Here is a 13,709-nt window from a genome sequence, read left to right on the forward strand (position 1 = left end):
ATAGTTAGAAATAATGTGCAAACATGGGCATTGGGTAACACAACTAACTCTCCTGACATGCATTTTAGATTTCTGATTTGATGAATTTAATCAAAAGTATTCACTGTGTCATACAAAGTGATCGACATCCAAGAGCTAGCTGCAAGTACTTTGGAAACGTGTTTTCCAAATAGTACACCTGATTAGATAAGTGACTGCTCCACATTTTAAATCATTTAACACACCTGATGCTTAACAGAAGAAAAAAACATGTGCACAGCACACAACCTGTAAAAGAACAGAGGCTTTTAGACAAATGCAAAGACTGACAGGGCAGAAAAAGAATTCCTAAGCATATGCTTCAGCTCAAAAGCACAAGTTACACACAAACACTAGAAATTCCTATTTTCAGGATGACTATTTATCCTACTGAATGTGATTGGCATTGAAATTCCAGACGCAGCAAAAGCCAGCCTAACCTTTTGGTGATATCTCTAACTGTGCATTTTGCAAGTGACACGCACTTCTCCATTAGGAAACAAGACGATTCCAGTTCAGTTATTGTGTATGGGTCCTCAAATCAGAAAAATATATAGCACTTTATTGCTTTGAACATTTGTGGCAACGGCTGAATTCACACCCAAGCTGCTTCTGTATAGAAGATGATGTTTCAGAAACTTTGAGGCTTAACTTAGGAGACAGAGCAGGGTATAAAGCAATTTCTCTCTACATCTCAAAAAAATATCAGGGAACAAGAACACTACTCCCCCAGTGCTATTCCTTCCTTTCAAGTGAATGCAAAATTGGTTTACTTGTATATGGGCCCGCACAGTTCCACGTCAGTGCATAGCTAGTCAATATTTCTGCTGGCATCTTGAACTGATTTAATCAATGGAAACATTTCTTAATTTTTCTTCTACTTAATAATATGCATTAGTGCATTAATTTCTCCATAAAAAAATCAACCCTTGGCAAGTATTAAAAATAAATATCTTATATAAGTCAAACTAAAGCCTTTATTTTTCAGTTCTTTTATCCCTTTACATATTCTTTTGCCCTCTAACAAGCAAATGGAAACTGAAGAACAGGAGATGTATGGAGGAAGAGGGTAGCAAAAAATGAAAGAAGTCGACGCTGTAAGTCAGTTAACGGGTCCTCAGCTTCTTAGACTGTCTCTTGCGTTTTAGTTCTTCCTCTTCCCGTCTCAATTCCTCAAGGTCTTCCTGAACACCGAGTCTCAAGCTGCCAAACAAGTTGAAATCCTTTACAAACTGCTACTCAAACATGAAATTTGACTTCTCCCCCAAGAAAAGAAATCCTAAAATTATTGCAGCTGATTTGAGCAAAGGTGTTTTAGATCAATTCAACAGTCATAGGTTTTCTTCAATTACAGTAAGCATACAGCTTAAAGGAAACAAAGAGCGTACCTAAGGAAATCAAGATGCTCTCACCATTCGAGCAGAATCAAATCTTTTGAGGGAGAAACGATTTAAAGTTTTCTTTAAAGAAAATTATCATTATTTAAAAAAGGTTTTACTAAGATCATTCTTTTTTTGAAAAGAAGATGTTGGAACATGCATCAATTCCTGCCAACATAACTTAAATACAAGTCACAGCAGACAGACTCAGTTCAGCTTTTCTGAGAACCACCTACACCTTTCTCTAGGCAAGAGTGAGAATGGATCCATCAAACAGAAGCAAGAGGCTTTGTGGCAGCTTCACGTAGCTACACGAACAATGCTGCCTCACCCTCAGAACCCACCTAGTTGCCCTGCCTCTGATGAACAGGCACAGAGAAGAGATGCTGCTGAGCACTGCATGTTCTAGCTGTGTCCTCGTGTAGCCTCTTCAGCTTCTGGGCAGCCTGCTGAAAGCCGTACTGAAAACAGCACCTACAATCACTGCCTACAATCACTGACCTCCACTTAAGAAAGGCCGGATGGCCTTGCTAGTTTGATGCTAGGAATAGGTGTGACAAAGCTCCTATTTTGTCATCAGCTACTGCCTGCCTTGTCTGCAGGCCTGCTAAGTGCATTTGTACTTCCACAGTTCATTAAGAAGCAGCTTAAGGCAGTTTGCACCTCATTACTACAAGGTCGATAACAGGACCACCTATCATTCAGCTGTTCTAGGGTAACTGCTCCAGTACAGGCTCTGCTTATGCCTATAACAAGCAGAGAGAAATCATCATGAATTCAGGAGACTGCAGTCATCCAAGTTCAGGCAGTAAAAAACCAAACACTTCAAAGATCTACATGATTGAAGTGTGGCTAGAAGCATCATTTTCCATTTCAATTTAGAACTTAGTAATTTTAACAGGCTCTTCTGGTTAGAGAAAGCTCCTCATGCCAAGGGTCACGATGCTTTTAACCAAATTCTCAGTGAAAAGCTAGCTGAAGATTGTTTTACTGAAGTTTCCTATCTGCCCTTTTTTATAATAGCATGCGCTAGAAGCTTAGTCAGGTGTTAAACTTTGCAAAATCCCACTGTAGGTCTTCAACACAGAATTCAGTGGACAGTAATATCACTGTAAAATTCCATTGACTTCTCTGATTAAGAGACTACAGCATGAGCAGCAGCTGTTCCTAAGAGAAGGAATAAGCTGTCCCTAAGGGAGAAATAAGAACACTGACTCTAACTTCCAGAAGGCTCTCAGTACTCAAGGCACTCTCTGGATAGCAATGTAAAACAAAAAAAATATCTCAGAAGTAAAAATTTGACTTTACATTTCCAGTTTTCCTATTGCTTATTAATAAATAGGTAAAAACCTTTTGTAACTCCTACAAGGCTTTGCAAAGTGTATTGCAGACATCTTCCCATCAGGCATGGAAAAAGCAGAAAGCAAATCACTTCGTGAATGCCAGGCTTTCTAACAGCCAAGTAAGGAATGTGCAGCTCTGGAGGCTGAAATTAGTGCTCAAAACCAATATGAACATCAAGCCTTCGTTTCTGAAATCTCTGGTTATAAATGTGTGTCAGAGTATTCTTTTTATATCCATACACACAAAACACACATGAAGAGATTGTTAAGTTTCCTCCCAGCCCTCAGGAGCTAACAGTATCTATGTTTGGGACAAACCAAAGGGCTTAGCATTTCAACTGTAATTCAAATACTTTTACAAAAGTTTTGGGCATCAGTTGGTATAATTCTCACTGGTAAAGACTGTGATGCACTGGAATGAACATACAGGATTTATTTACTGTACTCACTATCCCACTGGCAAACTAGTTGGCTGAGCTTCTACCTAAGCTTTCTTATCAAAGACGGGAAGACTTAGCTGCTTTGCTATAAGTAGCAGCAGATATCCCCATGACTTGGGCAATAAATAAACCTCCCACTTCCTATTTTAACTCAAGTCCATGCATACCTCCTGGCTTCTTCTTTCTGTTGCTCTCTCCAGCTGCTCTCCATGTAGCGTAAGGCATAATCGCTTTCATCTTTATATCTGGAAATTAAATAGTAGCATTTAGACACTAAAAAAACACGATCATGTACAGCTGAGGGAGGAATTCACATCCTGGTAGAAAGAAAACTTAGCTTAGATTGTAATGTTTTGAAAGAGTGACTACAAGTGTTTAAAATGTTTGCTTTTTTATATCTTGTTATCAGACAAAAGGAAAGTAATTAAATAAGCCAGAGTATTAATTTTGCAATGGTTCCTAGGTACACAGAGATGCCAACTTCAATTCTCACAGAACTGCTAACACCATTGCATTTAGCCATTCATATTCAAGCTGCAACACCTGATGAATTCTGGAACACTACTGCTATAAGAAAACATTTTAACACATGTTGATAGAAAAGAGTTGCTATGGGTTACATAAGTGACAAGTTACAGAAGCCATATTGCTTTCCATTATGTCCCATTTGCATCAGACTTTCTCTTGCTTTCCAGAAAAGCATGGCAACAAAAAAACCCACGTTTTTTAAGCCAGTAGTTTGCTTATTTCTAATAAATTAGCCCAATGACCTTATCTCTGTTGTTCCATTGCTCACTTTACAGTATATCAAAATTTACATTTTTTCCTACCTTTTCCGGTCATAGCCAAATATTTCCCGAATATGTTTTGATATTTCTTCTTGGGGTTCCCCTTCATCTTCAATAAAATCATCCATTTCAGAGTCATATTCATCATCTTCATCATCATCATCTATTTGTCTTTTGTAACCAACAGGTGGTCTCCCAATACCTAAATGAAAGGGATGTGAAAAAAACCATCAATGAATAACACACATTTATCAGTACTTTCTGTTGCTATGCTTTGGGCTTTGAGGCAGAAAACTGCTGCCTTGAGCTAATTAGAAATTCTTAAAGTCAGTAAAAGGAAACACTTCCTCCGCTAACATCAACTGCATCCCAAGGAAAAGCACCAGACATAACTCTGCATTCTTGTTCAAAGTTTTCTAGGTACTTATTTGCTAGAGTTCATGCTGCTTTCTCCTGTTCAGGAATCCATTTTTAGAACTACTCACTTGCTGATAAGGTGAATCAGTGAAAACATGTAGGTATCAATCGCAGGTCTGCTGTGAATTAAGCCCCAGGCCCTTACCTCAAAGAATGTGAGCTGGGGTCAAAACAAATGAAGAGTTGCAAAGGGAAAAAAACCCCACAACATTCCATTGCTTAATGCATTCTTAAAAAGATAAATACGGTATTTTGTCTCAGTTTTCTTGGATAAAGATCATCACTGACCTCAACTCAGATATATCAGAAATATGGGACAAACAACTAATTAAAAAATTAATTGCTACAGAACTTTGTACCTTGTGAGCGAAACGGAGGCCTATGCCCTTGAAGAGATCTCATTCCATTCATCTGTCCATTGCTGGGCCTCGTCACTAGGTTTTTGGAAGAAATAGTTTCTGATACGACAGTACACCTGGGCTTTACAGCTGTAAAGCCAGGTCGCCCAGGTCCTGCACTCGGGCTGACTCCTGGCCTTCCCGGCCCCGTTCCTGAGCTGCTGCCCGGCCGCCCAGGTCCTGCACTCGGGCTGACTCCCGGCCTCCCTGGTCCCGTTCCCATGCCGCTGCCCAGTCGCCCAGGTGCTGTATTTGTGCTGTTGCCCGGCCTTCCCGGGCCGGTGCCTGAGCTGCCACCTGGACGCCCAAGTCCAGTGCTTGAGCTGCCACCTGGCCTTCCAGGTCCCACGCCTGAGCCGCTGCCCGGTCGCCCAGGTCCCATGCTCGAGCTGCTGCTTGGCCTTCCAGGTCCTGCGGCCGAGCTGCTGCCCTGTCGCCCAGGCCCTGGGCTTGAGACGCTCCCTGGCCTTCCTGGTCCCATGCCAGAATTGCTGCTTGATCGCCCTGGTCCTGCACTTGATCCTCCGCCTGGATGCCCGGGTCCTCCCTTTCCTAAACTGCTGCTGGATCGTTTTGCGCTGGAGTTCATTTCATGCTGGAGGGCTGCAGCATTTCCTGGTTTTGTATGGACAGGCTTTTTCAGGCTGGATTCTTTAGCAGACGGTAACCTTTGAGCCCCATTGGCCATTGGCTTTGAGGATGGCACAGGAAAGCTTGAGCCAGACTTTCCCATACCGTTGACAGGTAATTTACTATGACTGCCAGCAGTAGGGGTTTTCAAGGAACTATTTTGTGAGGTTTTTACTTTTTCCATTTGACTCAATTTGGAAGAAGATAACGACCGCGAGTGCTTGTCCGTCAATGCTGGTGCTTTGGATTTCTTATCAGTACCACTCAGAGAAGAGAGGCTGCTTTTTGGAGAGGCATGTTTATCTGCTGCATTTTTGCTAAGTTTTTCATCTGCACATTCCTTCAGGGAAGTTGCTTTTTTTGAAGAACTGGATATCCCTGTATTCTTAACCTCCTTCTCGGTTTTCTTTTTCTGCATTTCTACCCTCTTATTTTTGCGTTCCAAATACTCCCTCTCTCTCAATTCTTCCGCAGTTCTGGGTCTCTCTTCTATCTTTTTCACTACTTTTATTTCTACCGGTTCATATTGTTTTTTTTCAGCAAGCCTTAAAAGATCTGCAAAGTTGAGAGGTGCTGGTGCACTTTTGGATGGTGCCTTTGGCTTGACTGCAGCTTTGGATGGTTTTTCATCATATTCTTCTTGCTCATACTCCGATTCAGTTTGAGTAAATTCGAGTTGCTCTGCGTCATTTTCTGTTGCATACTCAGCCTCGGGGGCCTGAGAAACATTCTCACAAGTCCTCCTCCTCTTTTTAGACTTCTCTTCAACGGGAATACCGTTATAGCCATAAAAGTTATCCTTTGTTCGTGAGGCCATAGCTCTTGCCTTCCTGTCATGTTTCAGTTCAATTCGCTTAGCCAAGAGTCGTTCTTTCTTTCTTTTTTCTTCCAGTTCTGTAAAAGAAAAATCAGAAGAAAGTTAAACAAAAGCACTACTTTTTATTTCAGGGTCTTCTAAACCGATAAACCATCTGAGACAATAGGGTATCTGGCTAACAGCTATTCAGAATAGACCAGAACACCATCAGAGGTCTGCCAACAGGGCAACGTGATCCATCTGAGTCAGCTGTTTTTACAAAAGTGAACTATTAAGCCAAATACAGCTCCTACCAAACCTGCTAAGCTGACTCAACAGAAGCAACTCTCCAGAATGCTACACAAACTACAAGAACTCCATGGTAAAAAGACACAGGACATGGGATCTCTGAGGAGAAAGAGTTCTGACACTGACTAAAAGAATTTTGAGACTGCACAAAATTTGCTATCATTTGTTTAAGTAAAGGTGAGGAAAGGGAGGGATGGATGGAGGAGTTTTAAGGCGAGGGAATATGCCCTGGAAAGTAGAGTGAGGTGGGGAAGGCAGTTACTGATGAGCAAGCTGCGGGTCACTGCTTCTGTGTGACAGTGCCCTGTGCACCATCTCCACAGCCTGCCCTATATTCTTCCTAAATTGTTTTTACCTATTTCCTGCATGAGTAGGCTCTCCATCTTATGTGTCTTGTGTATGATCTGCTGATGTAATTCAGGCTGAACTCGATGGTGAAAAGATGAGAGGTCTGAGCACCGGATACTGGAGAGACAGGGAATAGGGGCCAAATACCATAAAGACTCAGGAGAAAGGGGTATCTCTGAGCATCAGTTCCTAGAAATCAGATGGGGCAACTCATGCTGTGCTTTAAATGGGTTCCTGTAAAGGTATCATCCCCAGCCTATGTTGTTCTATTTGTCAGCGGCCATGACCGACCACAGGATGAGTAAAAGCATGAGTATTTCCTATTCACACTCGATCTTGCCTTTGGCTGCACTTGGCAGCAGGGATAAGGAGCTGGCTCATGGCTGGCCCAGGAGAGGAATACTCTGGACTACCCAGTCCATCTCACTGTGTTGTAACATAGCGGGGAAAAAAATGTGTCTTAAAGCCTTTGCAATTTAAAACCCAAGCATTACTGAAAGAGAAGATTAAGACATCACCACCACAAACTGTTATCATGTTTAGACAAACACGGATTTTCAAAATTAACAGAAATTCAGCATGGTTTCTTGCAATCTTTCCAACTTAATTACTTCCTGATGTCCAAGAGTAAATGCTAGCAAGCTGATTAACATTTAAATCCTTAGCAAAGCATGTAAACATCCCTCGCAGTGACTTTTCCACTGGTGTTCCCTCAGCATCAGCAGTTATATGCACGAATTCCAAAAGCAGATGTAAAAGTCCATTTGCCAGAGCTCTTAATGGGATCAAAGTATCAAAGAGTCAGTGAATGTCTTCCACAGAATGTAGTTTAGACTGCTTTAAAAATTACCTTTTTTCCTTTTTTCTTCTTCTTTCCTTCGGAGAAATGCTTGTACTGCTGCAGACTCAACACCCTTGACCTTTGGAACCTTTTTGGGAGGGCCAACAGCCAAACTGTATCTTTTCTGCAAAGAACAAATGAGTATGTCAGAGAAATTAATAAGTATCTCTTTTCTTGAAACGGAAGGATTTCATATCAGTCATATTTAAGCATAAATAAGCATAAAGTTCATTTTAAGCACAGATGGTACAGAATGATAATGCAATAGCTGCGTCAGCAATGGAATAAAATTATTTCAGGTCAGCCTTATGAAGTCTCATACAGCCTTATGAAAGTTATCTAAAAAATTATCCAGTAAAGATATCTATATCCAAATATTTCAGAGGCAATAAGCCGACAAGTTGGTAGCCTGATTTCCTATTGATTTCAACAGTTCTAACCTGATCCATTCAAACAGCAGCACATTACTCAAATTACTTGATGTTACTGATATACAAAGCTATACATTACCTTACATACACATACACTAAAAGCCAAGGTTCAGAGATGATTCTAAAATACAGCCAACACCGTTGGCAGGCAGGGTGGCTACATACCAGCTCTTCATAGGCACTCTACTAACTTGCAAATGACCGACACAAAATTACAGGATGCAACATCCATCTACATCACAGCTGTAAAACCTGACAGGTTTCCTCAGCATATTAAAGAGCTTTTACAATCAACTTTTACAATCAAGCCCAGCTACTGTAATCTATCTAAGCACTACCAGCACTTCGCTGCTACCTGAGAGCTGGTTTGGTTACCCTTACGGCCCTCAGAAGCCTCATTTTCTGCAGTGCAGTCCTGATATACACAAGGAAATTGGAACAGACAGGCAAAGCAATCCTCAGGCTTGATTGAATTATCCAATTTCTACACAGTTTTTAAAAAGAAAGTCAAAACAGAGGACTTCCTAAAATGGTTTTAGGCAGAAGGAGCACTTCTAAATGAATACTGCCAGACAGCAGGGGACACGCGTAGATTCATCTCTCCCATTAGGAAGCCTTATAAAGAATTAAAATGATGGGGAAGCAGTTTTTGGGCTTTGTTTTGCTGCACTCCAACCGACAGTCCTATCCAGAAGTGGGTTTGTAAAGCAGCCTGACAGGCACGCTGTTTTCTCACTTCCATTAAGGTGAGAAATGGTGCAAAATTCAAGATTTCTGTTCTTCCTAGCAGTAGCATTTTTTGCTATTGATGCCCGGCTGAAAGCAGAGCTAAGTGTTTCATCAATGAAGATGGAAGCGAATGAGGTTCTGCACTGTGTACCACAACAGCTGTTGATAGAAATGAGCACTTTGGTTAGAAAAGGATTAAATAAACTGCTTTATTCTTTTAAAAAGCATTGGAACATACACATACTCCGCAACTACTGAGAAAATAGTTAACTTTCAATGCAAACCAACATGCATCAGACTCCAGGTAAAAGTGGCAACTAAGTCAGGACATGTCACTGCCTTATCATCCAGGCAGCAGCTGCACTGCTCGGGCTCAGCTATCTCTAGGGTGGTTAAATAACAGGGAAACAAACATTCTGCCTTTAGAGAGCAGGTCACGCTACTCCAGAGCACTGTGCTACCCAAGCTGTGAGCAGCACTCACCCTGGCAGGCAGCAGATCCAGCAGCTCACGGATAGTGCTGAGGCAGCACGGGCACTGCTTGAGCCAAAGGAAAAAGGAAAGGCTGCAGAGGTGCCGTTCTTCAGCCACACACCCTCAAGTGCTTCCTGTTAGCCAAGGGTATTTTCCAGAGGAACCAACCTGTGTGAACTGTGCCATAACCACCTCCCCAGCAATTGCCCGGCACGACATGAGTGGTTGGCTCTGCACAACCTGATCTTGAAACACAGCACCTGCGTAAGCAATAGTTTGCTGTGGACTCACACACCCAAGCTGAAGACAATTCCCACTTGTCCTATCACGTACAGGCAACTTTCACAGGCTGTCACATAATTTATGCTTTGTCCTCTGTATGTTACCCCACTTCTCGTCTTTCTTTATCACACACCAAGACACGCAGCCTTCTGATGTGGGAAGCTCCTGCTCCCCCCCCTTAGACATCCTTCAAGGTGCAACATGGCATCAGTTAACACAGCTAGCAGCTCGAGCACATCAAAGCCCACACACGTCCCTGTGGGTGCTGCCCTGCAGCCACTTCTGCTCAGCAGGCAGCCATCACCTTCACCTGCAGGTCAGACAGGAGCTCTGCTCTATGGCAGTGCTCCACGCTTCACAGCCACTCCTCATACTCCTCTGGAAGGGCTTCTCTTGCCTACAGGCAAGTATTCAGGAGTTTGCAAGTTTCACAGGAAGGCTTTGCAATGTGTATCAGTCCTCTGAAGAAATCCTGGATTTTACTACAGTTTTACTTCCTGAAAAATGCAGCCACTTTAAGCAGTTGAGCAGCTTATTCTAGGAAGTGAAACGCAAACCAAATTTCTAACAACTGCAGGCACTCATCCATTGTGCAGGAGGTTATTTTGTGATGCATAAGTTAAAGTGAGGCTTCAGCAAGTGCTGACGTGGACGATGATGACAAGCTGTTTCACTTCTAGGTCACCTCCGTGGTCACATCTGTTTTGGGTTCCAAATTCTATCCACTCCAGATACGCCCCCTGTTAAGGGGAGCAGGGACCGAGGTGAGATTGCTCCTAAAAACTACCAGTGACGACAGAAACCAGATAAAACAGAAGGATGACGGGCTGACTTGGCTCTTAACTACGCCCTTTTTTTTTTTCCCCCCACTTTAAAGTAACTGCAATATTGTTTTATACAGTCAAGAATACCTTCCATACAAAGAGCTCAAAGTGCTTCCCAACATCCACTACATCCCAAAACACTCTTGCAGCATTAATAGAGAGTACCAACATCACTGAAAAGAGGCATACAGGCAGGATTTAAATCTTAAGGAGGTCAGCAGTAAATGCTGTTACTGTTACCACGTCTGATCAAAGCAAGCCTGCATTGAAAATCAGTGAACCACTGAACAGAAACACGTGTAAGGAGATGCATACAAAACTTATCCTTGCAATGTTACAAGGGAAAACTGAGCGCAAAGATTATGCACAACACGTGGCTAGTTACTACTCTAGTTCACAAACACACTACTGTATTTAGAAACAAAACCTGATGCAAATAACTGGGCACTGGAAGGTGTATTTTAGCAGTTCCACTGGGAGATGAACAAGCAGATCTATTTTTACAGGGACATGATGCAATCCTGTCCCTGTTTCATGATACAGAGCTATATTATTTCTGAGGCTGAGCTTTTCTGCAGCTTCTATACAAGTACAACCTGTGCACATTACTCTACTTTCCATTACAGTGAATGTGGGATATCTGAGTGCACTGTAAAGATGCTTTTAAACTTCTGCAAGGGAAATTCTGGGGGCGTGCTAATTAAAGCAGGAATCAACATTTCTGGAAACCTGTTAATGTTACACACCAGTACATTTCGTAATTAGACTGTGCAGTGTTTTTAATCAGAAATATTTAAGACTAATTTTTTAGTCTTTTCATAGGGACAGGTGTTGTGCACCAGTTTCAGTCGAGTGCAGTGACTTGGATGTCAACTGATTGGCCTTTTTGGCAGGCAACTTCAAGTGGTGCCAAGCACAGCTCCATTTCTGCTCAGAGATTGTCTTTAGAGTTAAAGGCTGCACTGGCAGCGTGCAGAGAAGGCAGGAAACTAAAACTGCTTCAGTTGGGGATTGAATTGCACTCACTGCTGAGTTATCAGGTAAACCCTAACTCTGCCTTCGCTAAAAACAGCACCAAAGCTCTCGTGCACTGCACAACAGGTAGGGCTGCCTCCATAGTACCATATCTGCATTGAGGATGTGGCAGATAGAAACCGGGATGTCGAGTAGATGAAATATACGTGTGACAGAAAACAGCGGTGCAGCACACAGGAAAACTAATGAGGTCAAAGGAAACTTTGCCACCACAACCTCAAGTCAACAGTGAGATACCCTGGCTTACAAGACACAAAACACCTTCAAAAACATACCAATGACACCAAGTTAGGAGGAAGTGTCGATCTGCCAGGGGATAGGAAGGCCGTACAGAGGGATCTGGACAGGCTGGATTGCTGGGCTGAGGCAACAAAGCTGTGAAGGGTCTGGAGCAAAAGTCTCACAGGAAACAGCAGAGAGAACTGAGATTGTTTAGTGCGGAGGAGGTGCAGGGGAGACCTTATCGCTCTCTACAATGACCTGAAAGGAGGCTGTGGCAAGGTGGGGGTTGACCTCTCCTCCTATGTAACTAGCAATAGGACAGAAGGGAATGGCCTCAAGCTGTGCCAAGAGAGATTCAGGTTGGATATTATGAAAATTTCTCCTCCAAAATTCAAGTCAGTCAATTGAATCACCATTCTGGAGGTGTTCAAGAAACGTTTAGATGCTGTACTGAGGGAAATAGCTTAGTGGGAAATACTGGTGATAGGTGGACAGTTGGACTGGATGATCTGACGGTCATTTTGAACCTTGGTGATACCATGATTCTACATTTACGTAATTGCTACTTTCCTACGTACGTTACAAATCACATTTCTACTCAGAGTCAGTCTGAGACCAACTAGATGACGAAACACTGAACGTTTCCTAGGGTACTTCAAGAACCCAATGGGACCTGACGAGTTACACACCTCTCCCCTATAGCTGCTCACAGTGCTGCTGCACATCCACCACGCTTTGCCAGGGCCACAGACCACGGGGCAGCGCTCGGTGCCTCTGCCTGTCAGTGCCAGGCAGGGTGCTCAGCGCTGCGCACCTCCTCCGCCTTCACCAAAAGGCCGGCGCCAGCTGCCCGTGGCAGAGCACGGCTGTGACGCTCGGTTATGCTGAACACGAGAAGCAGCGCCTACCGAAAACATTCTTTATGCAAATGAGCGCGCAGGCGGCGAGGGCCGCCCGTCAGCACACGCCCCATCGGGCTCACCCGGAGCGAGACGTGGCAGCCCCGCAGCTCCAGAGCGAACAAAAGCGCTCCTCCGACTTTTAAACGCCAGCATCGCCGGCGACGGCGGCTCCGCACTCGGGATCGCGGCGTCCCAGGCCCGGCGGTACCGGACGGCCGGCACGCAGCGGCTCCCCGCGTCCCGCTCAGGACCGGGGTGAGGCCCGGCGGAGCCACGGGAAGGAGAACGGCGCTTCCTCCGGCCCCGGCCCGGCCGAGCACCGGAACGCCGCCCCAGCGTTCCGAACGCCTCTTCGCCCCTCGCGACCCCGCGGCTCACCGGCACGGCGTTCAGCCCCTGCTGCTCCGAGGCCATCACGAGGATGTTGTGGAAATCCATGGCCAGTTCCGCCGCGGGGCTGAGGCGCCCGCCCCGCTTCCCCCAGCCCGGCCGAGGCCCCGCCGCGCCGCTCGGCTCCGCTCAGCTTCCGGCCGCCGCCGCCTCCCCCTTATATCGCCTCGCCTCGCGCCGGCGTCACAGTCCTGCGTCACTTCCGCTGGGCGGGACCCTCTGTGAGGGGCGGGGCCGAGGAGCCCCGAGGAGCCCCGAGGAGCCCCGAGGAGCCCCGAGGAGCCCCGAGGAGCCCCGAGGAGCCCCGAGGAGCCCCGAGGAGCCCCGAGGAGCCCCGAGGAGCCCCGAGGAGCCCCGAGGAGCCCCGAGGCTCGGTGCTGGCGGGCTGATCGCTCCCGCACCGCTTCCTGAGCTACGGGCGCCCGCAGGGGCTGCGGTCCTTGCTGTGATGTGTGCATGCGATGGCTCTGCGCGGCGTTCACAGAGCCGCACCTCACCCACGCTGCGTTCTTTTCGCCACAGTCCCGATTTAACCCCTTACCCCATAAGAGCTTCATCTTTCCCTCCTCCCCTTGTGTTTTTGACCTGAGAAAGGCTCTGCAATGCCTGTTCTGACTCAGTCGTGGGTGACATCTCCTGGTGTTCGCCCTATTTGCTGTTCTCTTTAAATCTTCCTTTCAAGCATCCTTTCCTTTAAGACCCTCTAATCAGTC

General features: G+C 45.0%; 1 protein-coding gene across 1 annotated transcript; it reads right to left on the bottom strand.

Moving 5' to 3' along the window:
• Positions 1-1,124: 1,124 nt before the first annotated feature.
• Positions 1,125-13,044, bottom strand: SPTY2D1 (SPT2 chromatin protein domain containing 1; the record flags this gene model as incomplete). The annotated part of the gene is made up of 6 exons (XM_079537190.1): positions 1,125-1,221; positions 3,348-3,425; positions 4,011-4,170; positions 4,745-6,307; positions 7,717-7,831; positions 12,985-13,044. The coding sequence occupies 6 exons, from the start codon at positions 13,042-13,044 to the stop codon at positions 1,125-1,127; spliced, it is 2,073 nt and encodes a 690-aa protein (XP_079393316.1).
• Positions 13,045-13,709: the final 665 nt, after the last annotated feature.

This window comes from Tetrao urogallus (genome assembly GCF_951394365.1).
Source record: "Tetrao urogallus genome assembly, chromosome: 6".
In the NCBI taxonomy this organism is placed as follows: Eukaryota; Metazoa; Chordata; class Aves; order Galliformes; family Phasianidae; genus Tetrao; species Tetrao urogallus.